At 29.9% G+C, this 15,172-nt stretch overlaps 3 protein-coding genes across 5 annotated transcripts; 1 reads left to right on the forward strand and 2 right to left on the reverse strand.

Annotated features, from left to right (window-relative positions):
• Positions 1 to 148: 148 nt before the first annotated feature.
• Valrs (Valyl-tRNA synthetase) lies at positions 149 to 5,378 on the reverse strand. 3 transcript variants are annotated; one of them, XM_072017122.1, is made up of 19 exons: positions 5,231 to 5,378; positions 4,965 to 5,133; positions 4,633 to 4,806; positions 4,424 to 4,551; positions 4,108 to 4,272; positions 3,841 to 4,042; positions 3,473 to 3,761; positions 3,281 to 3,405; positions 3,059 to 3,204; positions 2,781 to 2,985; positions 2,551 to 2,721; positions 2,340 to 2,461; positions 2,163 to 2,271; positions 1,806 to 2,084; positions 1,404 to 1,736; positions 1,177 to 1,329; positions 884 to 1,087; positions 530 to 805; positions 149 to 438 (listed from the first exon to the last, which is right to left on the reverse strand). In XM_072017122.1, exons 2-19 carry the CDS (start codon positions 5,130 to 5,132, stop codon positions 223 to 225), a joined length of 3,465 nt encoding a protein of 1,154 aa, XP_071873223.1. In that variant the 5' UTR covers position 5,133; positions 5,231 to 5,378; the 3' UTR covers positions 149 to 222. The 3 variants fall into 3 exon arrangements, with proteins under 3 accessions (XP_071873223.1, XP_071873224.1, XP_071873222.1); XM_072017123.1 differs by having other exon boundaries at positions 4,983 to 5,313; XM_072017121.1 differs by having other exon boundaries at positions 4,965 to 5,313.
• Positions 5,379 to 6,058: 680 nt separating this feature from the next.
• On the forward strand, positions 6,059 to 11,290 carry Nup133 (nuclear pore complex protein Nup133). Its single transcript, XM_072016850.1, has 19 exons — positions 6,059 to 6,511; positions 6,604 to 6,943; positions 7,007 to 7,324; positions 7,439 to 7,609; positions 7,668 to 7,797; positions 7,869 to 8,045; positions 8,113 to 8,272; positions 8,344 to 8,515; positions 8,576 to 8,735; positions 8,813 to 8,925; positions 8,995 to 9,101; positions 9,178 to 9,394; positions 9,484 to 9,627; positions 9,715 to 9,916; positions 9,984 to 10,143; positions 10,217 to 10,412; positions 10,487 to 10,681; positions 10,757 to 10,979; positions 11,074 to 11,290. The coding sequence occupies exons 1-19, from the start codon at positions 6,417 to 6,419 to the stop codon at positions 11,205 to 11,207; spliced, it is 3,414 nt and encodes a 1,137-aa protein (XP_071872951.1). The 5' UTR covers positions 6,059 to 6,416; the 3' UTR covers positions 11,208 to 11,290.
• Positions 11,044 to 15,167, reverse strand: LOC139994325 (uncharacterized). The gene is made up of 14 exons (XM_072016854.1): positions 15,122 to 15,167; positions 14,369 to 14,555; positions 14,039 to 14,298; positions 13,808 to 13,978; positions 13,585 to 13,743; positions 13,322 to 13,489; positions 13,078 to 13,256; positions 12,772 to 12,995; positions 12,558 to 12,700; positions 12,288 to 12,488; positions 12,089 to 12,214; positions 11,839 to 11,990; positions 11,556 to 11,757; positions 11,044 to 11,492 (listed from the first exon to the last, which is right to left on the reverse strand). The coding sequence occupies exons 1-14, from the start codon at positions 15,165 to 15,167 to the stop codon at positions 11,347 to 11,349; spliced, it is 2,364 nt and encodes a 787-aa protein (XP_071872955.1). The 3' UTR covers positions 11,044 to 11,346.
• Between the last annotated feature and the right edge of the window lie 5 nt (positions 15,168 to 15,172).

Raw genomic sequence — 15,172 nt, forward strand, 5'->3', positions numbered from 1 at the left:
TATTCACGCTTCCTACATCGTTAATTTTATTTTATAAAATACTAATTTAAAAAATTGCTAATTGATCTTCTAAATAAGTCTATCTTTTTGCTATCTAGATGCTATTTTAATTTATAAAAGTATTCATCGATAAATAAAAATAACAAACTTTTGATAAAATATAATTTAATAAATAAGAAAGTAATGTGATAATGAAATTATGACACCTAAATAATTTAAGTGTTACATTGCACGTAGTGCTGATAACGCATCAGTGATTCGTTGCAATTCTCCTTCATTATTTTTCAGCTTTTCTTTGTTATTATTTTGTACATCGAATGGTACTTTAACGTTATAATCAGGAACTTCCATAGCTTGTTTGGTTTTACGAATAGTATCTATTAATTGCTCCTCCTTTTTGCTAAGTTTCTCTAGTTCTTTCTTTGGATCAATTAAACCCTTGAACATGTACAAATTTTATACTTAAACCCAATTGCTATATATTAACATTAGCTTTTTAATTTATCTTAGCAATAATAATTATTTTTACCTTCAATAGTAGATGTACTTGAACTTTATCTGTGACAGTAATGATAGCACATCCTGTTGGTGGTTCCTCCATATTGAGTGTAGAATAAGAAAGGGTTTCTATCAATAATCTATATTCCAGAAGCTTTTCTTTCAAGTTATTACTACTACACACAAGAAATGCTTCAGTCTTTATTTTGTTCGGTAAGTTATACGTTGCACGCGCTGATCGAATATTCTTTATTACTTTGTTGGCAAAATCAACGTCTTTCTCTATTTCTTCGTTTCTCCAATCACACTATAAATCGATCATACAATCATATACTTTTATGTATACAAAAAATTATAACAAATAAAACAAAAAATATGCTAATACCTCTGATACTTCTGGATATGGACTAACGCAAACACTGGGATAAAGCTGCTTTTTGCGAGGTAAACGTTGATAAAGTTCTTCCGTTATAAATGGCATGAAGGGACTTAACAACCTCAATCCTACATCTAGTGTCTTAAATAAGACTCTTCTTGCTGCATACTGTCTCTTATTATTATTACCTTGAAAGACTGGTTTCAAATACTCCTAAATAGTAATACATACTAATAATATAATAATTTACTGTATAAGAAAATTATGAATTAAGAAACTTAAATATATAATTATATACAAACCAAGTAAACATCACATAAATCATACAACCAAAGATTATAGCAGGCAGTAGTGGCAGTTGGAAAATCATATTGTGCCATTGCTTCGTCACAGATTTTTACTGCACAACTAACACGAGAGAGCATCCAAGAGTCCATATTCGTTTCACAATGTAGCTAATGATACAAAAATCGATATTTTTATCTAAGTATATTGATTCTTTATACTGACTTATTGGAATATTATTTACCTGTTTTCTACTGTTATTGTAATCGTGTATTTTACAACCACATTGAGGTAATATTTTACCTTCTTCTACACGAAACATAGATCGTTCTTGTTCACTGTAAGATGCCACATGTTTATACCAACGATGTAAATGAGGATAGTTTCTTAAATCAGTACCCAATCTAGTAAAATATTGGTGAACTTTTGTGTCAATTTGTGAAGGGTTATATCCATCTAAATAGGGATAGTCTGCCAAGTAATTATTTAACGCGTCTTGTACGCAGTTTTCTTTTAAAGTGTTTTGATACCAATCATTATCACCTATCATATTATCATTGCGGACATCATTAATTGTCTACAATAAAGAAAATGGTAACAATTTTGAAAACCTTCTATGATTAAGAGTGTTAAAATTAAGTTTTACCGATTGAACGTCTTCATCATAATCGAAATTAGAGTCTAGGTACATGAGAGAGAATTTCGTCGCATTCCATATTTTATTACAGAAAAATCGATATCCTTGTACGCGAAGAATATCAAGATTAATATCGCGACCTTGCATGGTGTAAGCGCAAAGTGCAAACCTTAAAGCATCTGTCCCACACTCAGGAATTCCTTGTGGATAGTCACGTTTTTGTCCCTCTATAGCATATTTAAGTTCTTTTGGATCCAAATTTGAATCCATCAGTTGTTTATGAAGATTCTAAATGAAAGTAATATTTAGCTAACAAATAACCTCGCCAAAGTGAAAAAAAAAAAAAATGGCAGATAAAATGTATACCTCCAATGATATCCCATTAATCACATCCATAGGATCTATAACATTTCCCAACGATTTGCTCATTTTCCTTCCATGAGCATCTCGTACCATAGCATGCAAATATACTTCTCTGTAAAAGCATTCTTTTAGATGTATAATTATGAAAAATTAAATATAAGAATAAAAATATGTACACACCTAAACGGTAATTTCCCTAATAACTTCTGACCCAAAAAGACCATTCTTGCCACCCAGAAAAATAAGATATCATGTCCAGTTTCTAGTAATGTACCAGGATAAAATGCCTCAAGTTCTTCTGTCTAAAGTATAATTATTTTATTTTAATATTAAACAATGAAACTAATTAGTACATAAGTAAGTTAATGAAAGAAATCATTTGTATATATACCTTATCTGGCCATCCAAATATCGAGAATGGAAAGAGACCTGAAGAGAACCATGTATCCAGCACGTCAGGATCTTGCTCAATAATAATATTATCTACATTTGTACCTAACTGCTTTGCAGCTTTTTCCTTAGCTTCATTTTCCGAATGTGCACTCACCCAATAATCATCTAACTAAGGAATATGAATTTGTATGATAAGTGCAAAGAAACTTAATTTGATATTTTAATTACCTTTATGTTTTCAGGTATATTAATTATTTTGACACAATAAGCAGGAATACGATGACCCCACCATAATTGACGAGATATACACCAATCTCTTATATTTTCCATCCAATGATACCAAATTTTCTTGTATTGATCAGGAATAATTTTTAGTTCACCGGATTTCACTGCGTCCATTGCTTTTGTGGCCATTTCACTACATTTTATGTACCTAATAATAAAAACGAAAAATGTAATTTATTCTATTATGTGTTTTAATTATAAATGTGTAACTATTAAACTACCATTGAGGCTTCATCAAAGGTTCAACAACGTCTTTAGATCTACTACATATTGGCACTACCATAGGATTGTCCTTGATTTCAATGAACAAATTTCTTGCAGTTAATTCTTTTATTATAGCTGTTCTAGCATGGAATCGTTTCATTCCCTGAACAAAGAAAACATGTTAAAGATGCCAATTGATTTTTAGATCACAAAATAAAACATGATGTATAATTTTATACTGTAAATTGTCCATAATCTCCAATAATATTTCCATTATCGTCGAAAATAGTAATAAATGGTAAATTATATCTCTTCCCCACTTCATAATCATTAGGATCATGAGCTGGTGTAATCTTTACAGCACCTGTAAAAAAAGAATTTTAAATTAACATTGCTTTAGTAAGATTTCTTATTAGATCAGTAGTACTGACCTGTTCCAAATTCCATTTCAACAAATTCATCGGGTATAATTGGTAACTTTCTGTCACAAAATGGATGTTGTACATATTTTCCAATTAAATGAGCATATCTAGTATCTTTTGGATGAACAGCAACAGCTGTATCCCCAAGCATTGTTTCAATACGGGTAGTAGCTACTATTATTTTCTCTTCAGAACCTATCACTTTATAGGCGAATAATACTAAAACTCCAAATTCTATTTTTTCTTGATACCCAGGAATTGAAAGCAATGTCCGACCAGTTAATTCAAGTTTATCAACCTACATAAGCGAATTTTAAATTCAGAAAAAAACAATCGTGAAGTTAATGGTCATTTGATATTTGGTCAAAGATATTTACCTCTATATCGGATATAGCGCTTTTTAATGTGCATGACCAATTGACTAATCTATTGCTTCTATAAATTACACCTTCATCGTGCAACCTTATAAATGCTTCTGTAACAGCATAACATAATTTTGGATCCATAGTAAAACAAACCCTATCCCAATCAAATGATCCTCCCAATTTCTTCAACTGCAAGTAAATTCTGTTTCCTTTTCTAAAATGTATAATATATATAGATGTGCTACATATTTACGTTATACATAATCTATTTAAACATACTCTTCTTTCCATTTCCAAACTTTTTCTATGAAATTTTCTCTTCCTATATCATGACGTGTCTTCTTTTCCTCTCTCCAAAGTTTCTTTTCAACCACCACTTGAGTAGCAATACCTGCATGATCGCAACCTGGATTCCACAGTGTTGTACGTCCTTTCATACGATTCCTTGTAAATAAAAAATTTTTTGCACAAGATTATTATCTACAAATGATTAAATTACAATACTTGAGCAAAACAAGCTATATTGTTTTACATTTCTATGTAATCAACTACATATTTCTATACAATGTATACTGTAGTTCAGGCATTCTTTTACCATCTTGTAATAGCATCTTCTACAGCATTAGTTAATGCATGTCCAAGATGTAGAAATCCAGTTACATTAGGAGGAGGTATCACCATGACAAACTTTCCTTTAGGATTTAATTGCAATATATTCTTTCTCTGCATATAAGAATTATAAAATGAGACAAAGAAAGCAAGCTCTGGACTAATTCTTTATTAAAATATGTTTCTGTTACATACACCATATTCTGGCTTAAAGAAACCTTCCTTCTCCCACCATGCATACCAAGCAGCCTCAACATATTTTGGACTGTATGCATCAGGCATCGCACATGTAGTATCTTTCTTATCTCCCAAAGGTGTATTTACCATGTATATAGCTGATTCTTTGCATTCCTTTTTCTTTTCAATTTTCTGAAAAGTAAGAACATTTTGAAAATTAAAAACAGAAACAAAACTTTTTAGTTAACGAAAAAATTACGAATTGCGTAACTGAAAAAAGAAGGCCATATGGATAATATGAAACTTAATAATTGAAAATAGATGAAAGTGAAAGATTTTAATAATCTTACTTCATTTTTTTCTTTTACTTTTGGAGCTTTGTCACTTTCTTTCTTTTCCTGTTTCTGTTTGAACTTGTCCAATTTTGCCTGTTTTTTCGCCTCCTTCTGTAATTGTTTTGCACTCTTCTGCGGGGTTTCAGTTTCCCCGTTTATTTCCTCAGTTTTCATATCAACCATCCTGCCAATTTTAATTTACGTTCTTTCTGAATATTCAATTACTGTAACATGAATCGACTGACGACACACTTTCAAAAATTATAACATCAACCACGCACTTTCTCCACACTACCTATTAACAGGAGACTGCAGCCAATTCATTGTTGCAACCACATACCGCACGTACGTATCCAACAAAGTACGTGTATTTATACATACTTATTCTGTTGCATTTCTTTCGACAAACACAAGATGGCATGGAGATAAAAATTAATATTTTTATTCAAAGGAATAGAAATAAAAAACCTAAAATCCCTAGACGTATGGATCATGGAGCACGACCATATAAACAGGTCCCAATTCTTATATACTAAAACCAAAGATGAAATTTCCTCTTCAGAGAAAACCGTCCGAAAATTAAGTCATAAAAAATTAACATGGGAGACAATAAAGCTTTCATTCTTGTGAGGTAGACAGGAAGTGTCTCTGTCTCTATCTGAGACATTCATAACTTGCCACGCATGTGTAGAACAAAAACCTTGTCTTCAATATTGATTTTCACGACTCAATTCTCGAATGGTTTTCTCTAGACTTTAGTATATGAATGTCGAGATCTGTTTATGAAATCGTATGGAGATTATTCGAAACATTTATAGCTATGTACGGTTATGACACTTTCTAACAAAAAATGTTAATTGAAACTTAAGTAACATAGCAAACCATTACGTATAGGTGTACTTAATATAAATAAAATGAAACGCTACGAATAACGTGGGCATATTCCTATTTTCATGACAAAAGGTTGCCATGGGCTATGACAATATGGACATATTTCTATCATTTCCTATGTTCATGGTACGCCAAATGCTTATATCTGGTAAAATTTCTAATCAACCTTATTTCTCCCTAGATTTCGATCACATGGTTTTGTTTATTTCTCTTAACTCAACTTATTCGACAATATATGAAATTATACATAAAATTTAGAATGTTCAATGAGAAATAAAGAAGCGATTGAACCATTTATTTCATTTAGTGAACTATCAGTTGTGTATATTTATTGTAAATTTTACTTTATGTTGAAAATTTTCGTTAAACACTGTTAGTGCTGCGTTTATTTAACTCTATCATTTATTGTTCGTGCCTAGCACATGTAATCGTTTTACCGGTTCATGCATATGAAAAAATAACCTATATAATATTGTATACATAGAGAAATTAGTGAAAAATTGTTATGTAATTTAGAATATTAATTGATAAACCGGTTTTTTTGATGTCAAGTTTTTAAACAAAGAACAAACTATAATGGATCGTACGAGTATAGGAAATTCACTAGGAAGAAATTTGACATCTCCGCGAAAACGCATGTCAATCGTTCAATCCTTAAGAAAAAATAATTCGTTAGTTTTTTTATAAATATTATAAATTCAGATTACTGGAATTTTGATTATAAATTAGTATTTCTATGGATCTGTCTTATCTTTTTTTGTAGAGCAATAAGTGTATCCGGACGATCGAATCAGTCAGTACAGATAATATGTAAGACGCCGAACCATGTTGTAGAAAGTTTCGGATCCTCCTTGCCTGTACTTGTTACGGAAGCTTTAACATTTGTAGATAGAAATACAGCTGTTAGCGTTAATATTTCAATAGATGGTTGGGCTTGGCTTGTATGTGGTCGTAGACTGCTTGTGTGGCAATGCAAGGCCACTATCCATGATTCAAAACAAAGGAAAACTTTTAAGAGCCAATGTAGAGAGTTATTGTTACCTCAAAGTGATTTAGCTCACAAAGCAGAATGCATAGCTGTGTGGTTGCCTCCAGGCCATCAGGTATTTAAATTAAGCATTAACTAAAAATTATTATTATTAACATCTAATTTTTAAAATCATTAGGTGCCCAGTTGCATGGCTGTTTCTCCTGAAGGCATTGTACGGTTCTGGGTTAGCGTTGCCCATGAAGGATCTTCTGTAGAAACAAGTGCAGAACTTGCTGGGCAAGAAGTCGATTGTCTTACTTACATTCCTGGTCATGGTTGTATTTTAGCTACAACCACATGCACAGTAGCATTGTTACAACCACAGTTTGTAGGTGGTAAGAATAGTATCAACTGTCAAGTTCTTAGAACAAGTCAAGGATGGCTAGGTGGTATAGGAAGAAGAATGACTTCTCTTATATTTGGAGCTATACCTCAATCTCCAGTCACAGAAACTGTAAATTTTACATAATTTTATATATATATATATATATATATATATAACTACATTTTTAATAACAGATATAATACAAAAAATATAAAATACAGCAAATGTGTTTTTGTTTCATAGAAATTGGTAAAAGTTACTTGCACAACCTTAGGAGATAGAGGATCAAGGGTTCTTATTTTAGCTGGCTCATCATTGCAATATTGGTCTTTCCCTCATAATGAGCAAGAGAAGATGGAGTTTGATGAAGATATTGGGTACATTATTTCACAAACTTTCCAACGAGAAATTTGGGTATGTAGAATGTTGTACGTATAAAGAATATTATGTTTATTCATTTATTTTATTTTAGAAATCAAGTGCATGCAACCCACAAAATATGGAAACCTGGTTGATTGATATGCAACCATGTAATGAAGGAATAGTTTTTTTAATGGCAGCCCATTGTGCTGATGCATCACCTCTTATTGAATTTGCACTTGGTAATAATTGAAAAAATTTAGATTCACTTTATTATAGTTTTTATTACATAAAATAATCAAATATGTTGTAGGTTTGATACAGCTATCTGGTATAACGTTAGCAAATACATTTAAATGGTTTATACCAGTTAAAATTGATTCCATTTCGTATCATAATGATGTTGAATCAACTTTAGTTTCTTACCATTTTATACTACATGGTTGGGAAGCCATTATATACAATCAGTATGAAGTGCTTGTTGTGAACTGTAAGTTAAAATTTATTGTAGGATTTTATGTAGAATTCTTTTATACTGTTAAATAAAAACATTTTAGGTATATCCGAACACGAGCAAGATAAAATAGATTTAGTGCGAGGCGGAGAAGATAGTATTCTTGGTGGCGCACTATGTTCAGGAATTCCAGTTTTATTTACTAAGAATTTCGGATTAGTTTCTGTCATACCGTCGGATTTTATATCGCAAGATTTTAATATGTTCGTTTTTGTTTTATATACACCTTAAAAGCAAATAATTTTATTAAGAATAAAGTTAATAAATTTTTTAGGAGTTATACAGACAATGTTAATACAAGTGTGGATTATAATTATCGACCTAGTTCAGCTGCACAAAATTTTAATAGTCTTATCAGTAATGAAGAAGTTCAAGATATGTATTACAGTTCTGATTGTGCTACACAATTGCGTGCTGCATTTCTCCTTAGTTTACGGCAAAGTGAGGTAAATTTGTTTTACATCGTGTTAAGGTCAATAGTCGTTAACATAATTATTCTGTTGCAGGCTCAGTGTGAAGATATTTTATTACAACTTTTTCCTTTGCAAGAAGAACCAGTAATGGATATAGATGCTAATCTTGACACACTGATTTTAAAAGTTGCTAAAGATCTGATAGACGATTACCCAGCAAATGATCCACGTTGGTCAAATCACAGAGATTTGTGTAATTAAATTTTATATATTTCGTATTTAAATACAAGACATGTTTGCGCAAATTTCAATAATCATATATTGTTATAGCTATGACGATAAATGCGGTCACCTCTATGCAAATACCTAATCAACTAGAAGGGAAACAGAAAGCCATAGATTTATTTACAACATTTCTAAAAGAACATGATCTTTGGAACAGAGTAAGTTTGTTCATCATAATATTATAATTGAAGGTATAATACACATGAACATAATATTGTTTGTTTCAGTTCTGTGCTGTTACATATAGAGGACTAATTATGTCTACACCACACGTTCTTGCAGAATATGCAGAAAAGATAGTTGCAGCACTAACTATATATAATCTCCAGAACAAGTAAATTTTTTCAATATGTATTTTTGTATATGAGCTTTCTTTTTATGAATAAATTGTCATTTTTGTTTATTTCAAGGTATACAGATATTATAGATACTATAATAGAACAAACTTTAAGCCCTGAAGCTTACATATCTGACGAATTAACAGCCCGTGATATATTTTATCGTCAAGTCAGTACTGTACATCGTTTTCTCCCTACTTTAGTAAACAATGCATCAGAAGTAACTCAATCTGAAAGACCCATCCAACAAGTAGCACATTATATTATGCAAGTAAACGCTATATTATTAGTAAGTATATATCTAATACGACTTTAGTAATAAAATAGAAAAAATAATGTTAAAGTACAATTGTATAAATAAATACATGCTGCTAATAGGGTATCCTACATGAAGTGGTAAAATACCGGCAACATAATGCTGAACGATTTATTCCTACGAGATGTTCGAACGGAATAACCGAGTATCTTCCATGGACAGCTGCAGTTGGAAAACATGGGTTAAGAAATTGTCTCAACACAATGGTTAATATTTATATATTATAACTTTAGCAAAAATAAGAAAATTATTATTAGAGAAAGATTTCTTCAGTATTTAATTTTTTATTTCAGTATAATGTAACTCTCAAGCATGGCATAACTGGAAGCAACGATTCAACAGTGAGAAATGAATTATATGAACAATTAGTAAGTTATATAGACTTAATATTAGATGGCCGAAAATGTCATTTAGAAAGTGTTAAGGGTACAGAAAAGTTCGAAATACTTTTGAAGCAATACGAAACAGATCGAATGAATCTAATTCAACCTCTAAGTATGTATTCTTTGTTAATTACAATTTATGTAGATAGAACTAGATATTCATACTAAATAATTTGCAGTAAAGGAAGAACAATACGATAGTGCTGCAATGTTAGCCGAAAAGTATTGCGATTTTGCGTCCCTGATACAGATATGCGAATTAACTAACAATAAAAGTCAACTGGATGGATATATGAAAAAATTTGCAGCTCAAGATTTTGTAGGATTTTTATTCTCATGGTAAGCTTCTTTTATAGACAATGATATAGGAACAAATATCTTTATTTGTATTATAATATTTTTTTTATCATAGGTACGTGAAAGATGGTCGCCAGGGTCAGTTAGTAGAGAAATGTAGACGCGGAGGTACCATTGAATTGTCAGAAAAGTTGGCAGAACATCCAACTCTATCATGGGTACAATCTGCTCTCACGGACGATTTACGCTTTGCTGCTAATACACTTTATTCTTTAGCAATTCAGGAAAGTGAATTAGTGACACGTAAGAAGGTACACATTCGTTATATTCTATCTTTTAAACTGTTTAAATATTTTTATTTATGAACTACACATCTTTTTCACAGTCCATGCTTTCTTTAGCAAAATTGGCCCTTCTTGCTTCGGATGATTTAGAAGAAGAAGTGAGAGACTGTGTAAAAAGAATCAATAATGAATTAGCGCTGGTAGCTTATCAAGAAGAATTACCAACTCAAGTACTTACTACATATGGTTATGATGTAGAAAAATTACAAGTATTTACACCGACTGAATTAATTACGGTACTTCATTCGACTATAAAATACATTTATTTTGTAAAACACTTGATATAAATATCACATATATAATTGATGTAGTTGTACACATCTGAGGATAATATTGATGCAAATGAGTACGACTTCAAGAAAGCTCTTGATTTGCTTGAATATGTGGAGCAAGAAGATGAAAAAGTGTCATTGAAATTGCAAATTTGGGCACGAGCTGCTAAACGGGATCAGTGGGATACCCTAGGAAAGAATCCTGAACAACAAGTACAAGAAACAATATTTTTCAAATTAATGGACCTTGCACATTTTACTGGTACCTTATTAATTTTCGATTTGAAAAAATAGTTTAATTATTTAAGTTAAGTAATATATACCAATAAAATATATTCTGTTTTATTTATAACAAGGTGATCAAGTAAACGAATTTCTTCCGCCAGTTGATATGCTTTTGGTAGAACCTGAATTGGGAGATCTTGCTGCATCGAGTAATTTTCAATTCCTCATCAAATTTGTGTATGAGTATGCATATAGCAATTATTAATCTACCTGAACAATTGTAAGTAAAAACAAAATTTGTATTTTTCTAAGTAATAAATAAATTTCTACTCAATATAATAGTATAAATTTTATAGTAAAAAATTTTATAAGTATTCACAGAAAAACTTGAAATATAATAAATTTCACATGAATACTCGAAATACAGATAAGGCTAAAATATTTAATGAGATCAATACTGCATTTTTATCCGCAGAATTATCATAATGAACATTTTGCTGATTCGTTCTTATGATATATCTTACTTGATCCGGTGTTTTACAGTCGATTTCTGAAATTGTTATTATATTAAAAGACTTTGCTAGATGTATTATTTGTAATAGCTAATAGTTACCTGCACATTTATATAAAGAAGTTACGTTTTGCGTACGAAGATAAAAATTAGGACAAGACGAAGTACTAGTACATTTAAAGTGATCAGTTAATGTAACTTCTTTGTAACCAGATAATTCTGCACATTGCAAATTTTGTTTATCATTAGGTTCAAATCCTACCCATACACAGGCTTTCATTGTACCATAGCCAAAAGTATGAATCTGAAAAATTAATATTATAATAAGAATGAAAAGCAAAGTAACGGTAGTTGTAAAATAGTCCGTTTTTTTTTAAATACAAACCGTAACTACTATCTTTTTCATATTTCGTTTCCAGTGTGAATGTATTCTGTAAGTAATAGATTTTGAAGGACTAATATAATCTTCCCATTGGGGAATGACATTTTTATTTATATTTACATCTGCAACTGTCGCAGGTCGTAATGTTCGTGGAACTAAAAATGTACAGAGAGAAAGAGAGAAGAAAATAAATATTTTACATTTAAAATTTTATAATATATATTATATTGATTACTTAAGTAGTAAAACGTACTTCTCGATACGTATTGAGTAATAGTGTCAATATTGGAATTTTTTATTATATAATCTTCCTCCCATAAAGTAAATGATTCAAATAAATTTTCGTTATATGGGGATACATAATATACAAAATGAACTTCTGAAAAGTTAATGGAAAAAGAGATTATTGAAATTAACCTTCTGTAATTCACATTTTAAATTTATATATTTACCTGGATGAGCGTGTTTTAGTTGACGCAATAATATTATTACTGATTCTTTCTCATTATTGGACATGTGAGCTAATGGAATTAAGAGTATAACTACCTGACCAAAATTTCCAATTATTTGATTTTTGTAATTGTACTCCCAAGTTCTTTTCAAGTAAATAGATACCGTTTCCAAAACTCGGGTATAATTAAATTTCGTAGGCCCTATAAATATATTATTTACAATCATATAAAAGAAAATAATAAATATTTTTATGAAACAATCAATCTTACACGTTGTATTAGTAAAATTGTTTAATGCTTGAAACGCGATTGATGGACTGTTCGTAACATTTAACATCCATTCTCCTGAAGTACCATGTATTATTCCCATTTTTGATCCATACATTGATACATCCAAATCTTGTATAAGAGTTCTAAAACATACAGAGTTGTAGAAATAAAAATATGAAATATAATATGAAATATGATATACACTGTAGCTTACGAAAGAAAGTCTATTGTATATTCTATTGTCCATGCACCATCAAATACAATCAGTGCTTCTACTTGGGGTTGATTTATTTGATGACAAGGTAACTTAGGGAACAAATGATTCCTTGCATAAGTATAAAACTTTTCAATTGCAATATCAACCAGTTGTTTCAATGCTTCAGGAGAAATATACGCAATGCTTTTACGATAAGCTAACATCTGAGCTATGGCATAAGTCTTACAAACGATATTTGCAAATTAAAATATAGGATAATATAGATATAAATATACTATAATTTCATTTATAATTATAAGTAACCTGTTCATTTAAAATAGTCTTTGGCACTGCATATAAAAAAGCTTGTGCTCGATCACAAGCTTTCACGTTTGCATTAAACGTGACACCTTCGTATGAGTAATACATTTCCAAAATTTGACTAAGTCGAAGGCTGTAAAAGTCCTGAATCCAGGTTGGTAAATAAGTTGCAATAATCATCCCTGAAAAATTTTTCAAATAAATATTTGGTAGATATTTAAGAATACAGAAGATATCGTTAATTTACCATCAATGCCTCCTATTAATTCAGCTCGAGTTACATCAAAATTGTTATGTAAACTTGTGAGATAATAAATTGTCGGACGCATCATACTTTGCCAGAATCCTGTTGCACCGAGAGTCATATTATTTGCTAGTAAAGGTCCTTGGTACACAACCATTTCCGCTAATTCGCCTAATTAAACGGGATCTTCGGTACATTAATACTACATAACACATGTATATCATTACATAGTATGTAATGTAAAGTATAACATAACAATATTTTACCTGCAACTGTTGTCAACCATATATTATCAATTTTCATAGATGAAACATTTAAAGTATTGTACCACATAAATGGTTTATGAATCGCTCGACTTCTTGGAAGAACAAAATTGACCTCTTCTTCATTAAATTGTAAACTATATGTATTTGTAGAATTCATTTCTAATGTAAAAGGAACATTATCAAATGAGACTTTATGATAAAAACAAGTATAATAATGTTATACCTGAAGGAGGTATATCCAAACTTGTGATTAATTGATTTACAGCAACATTTTGATGTTGGAGAGATGCAGCAATTGCTCCTATAATTGCACCAGGAGTAATAGTACCATATTGTGTTAGAACCACTCCTTGTTGCCTTGGACAATTCCATGTATCATTAAACATAGTATTACCTAAACAATAATTTTTTATTCTTATTACTTTAAATATCTTCTTCCTTTTTTAATAATTACCTGTTAGTTTTTCTATGATATGACTACATGATTTATGTTTGCTTTTATTGTAAGGTTCCAAAATTGTATTTGAAATAGCTTCATGAAGCATACATCGCTCTTCTTGTGAAAGTATATGAACTGGCAAAGCTTTTGTATTTCCTGGAACTAATTCTTTTATCAATTCATGTTTAATATGTTGTGTACCAGTCCCACTGAATGGAAGTACATTTTCTGTAACTTGAATATTCTGTTGATATTCAACACCATCGAACTTAAATCTGTAATTTATAAAATATATTTACTATTTTGCAGTAAAACAAACAGATATTAATAATTAGATGTTACAACCTGTGTAATATTGATGAAGACATTATTCTCATATCTGTTATTGAATAACATTGTTTTTCCATTTTCTGTATGATGTCAACTAATATACGCAAGTTCAATGGAAGTCGGGGATTTAATATTGCATTGTTTCTATAACATTCTCTAAGTGATTTTGGTATAGTTGTTTGCGACCATATTAATTGTAATTCTATTATGTAAAAAAATGCTTAGTATAAAATTGTAACTTATAATCTATTTCATAACTAATATATATTAATATATATTGTGACAACTTACCGCACCATATCATCAATAATACAATTTTATTAAATGCCATAATTACATTATTAAAAAGCCATACTATATTATTGAAAATCTAACATTTATACTTTGTTCATATCTACTTGAATCTTATAATGATTCACTGACATGTACAAATCAAAAGAACTCATCGTCTATTTGATACTTGATAAGATAATAATAAGTAGAAATACCTAGATTTTTTAAATGAAATTCTTAAGTTTACAAAGAGATTTTTAATTATTAACAATTCTAGTCGGATATTATACTATAAATATTAATTTAAATTTAAATTAGGAAGAAATTATTATATTGCTTTAATAAAAATTTATTTATTTGTGTAATAAAATATACTAATATTTAATTTTTAAAGAATATAATATATACAAACATAGACAAAATTATTTAATTAATTAATTTAATTATTCAATTAATTATTGATTGACTCTATTTGTTTTGAAATTTTGAAAATACCTGTTTTAGTAAAGATACCTGTAATAAAGTCGGAGTTGTTACTCATGTATT

This window comes from Bombus fervidus, chromosome 14, assembly GCF_041682495.2.
Source record: "Bombus fervidus isolate BK054 chromosome 14, iyBomFerv1, whole genome shotgun sequence".
Taxonomy (NCBI): Eukaryota; Metazoa; Arthropoda; class Insecta; order Hymenoptera; family Apidae; genus Bombus; species Bombus fervidus.

Coding starts and splice junctions, on each gene's coding strand:
- Nup133 (XM_072016850.1), top strand. CDS start 6,417: ATGGATCGTACGAGTATAGGAAATTCACTAGGAAGAAATTTGACATCT. Junction 7,610..7,667: donor CTTTCCAACGAGAAATTTGG/GTATGTAGAATG, acceptor ATTTTATTTTAG/AAATCAAGTGCATGCAACCC. Junction 7,798..7,868: donor TCTTATTGAATTTGCACTTG/GTAATAATTGAA, acceptor AATATGTTGTAG/GTTTGATACAGCTATCTGGT.
- Valrs (XM_072017122.1), bottom strand. CDS start 5,132: ATGGTTGATATGAAAACTGAGGAAATAAACGGGGAAACTGAAACCCCG. Junction 2,722..2,780: donor ATATACCTGAAAACATAAAG/GTAATTAAAATA, acceptor CATATTCCTTAG/TTAGATGATTATTGGGTGAG. Junction 439..529: donor AAGTACATCTACTATTGAAG/GTAAAAATAATT, acceptor TACATGTTCAAG/GGTTTAATTGATCCAAAGAA.
- LOC139994325 (XM_072016854.1), bottom strand. CDS start 15,167: ATGAGTAACAACTCCGACTTTATTACAGGTATCTTTACTAAAACAG. Junction 14,299..14,368: donor TCTTCATCAATATTACACAG/GTTGTAACATCT, acceptor TATAAATTACAG/ATTTAAGTTCGATGGTGTTG. Junction 12,489..12,557: donor CAATTTTACTAATACAACGT/GTAAGATTGATT, acceptor ATATATTTATAG/GGCCTACGAAATTTAATTAT.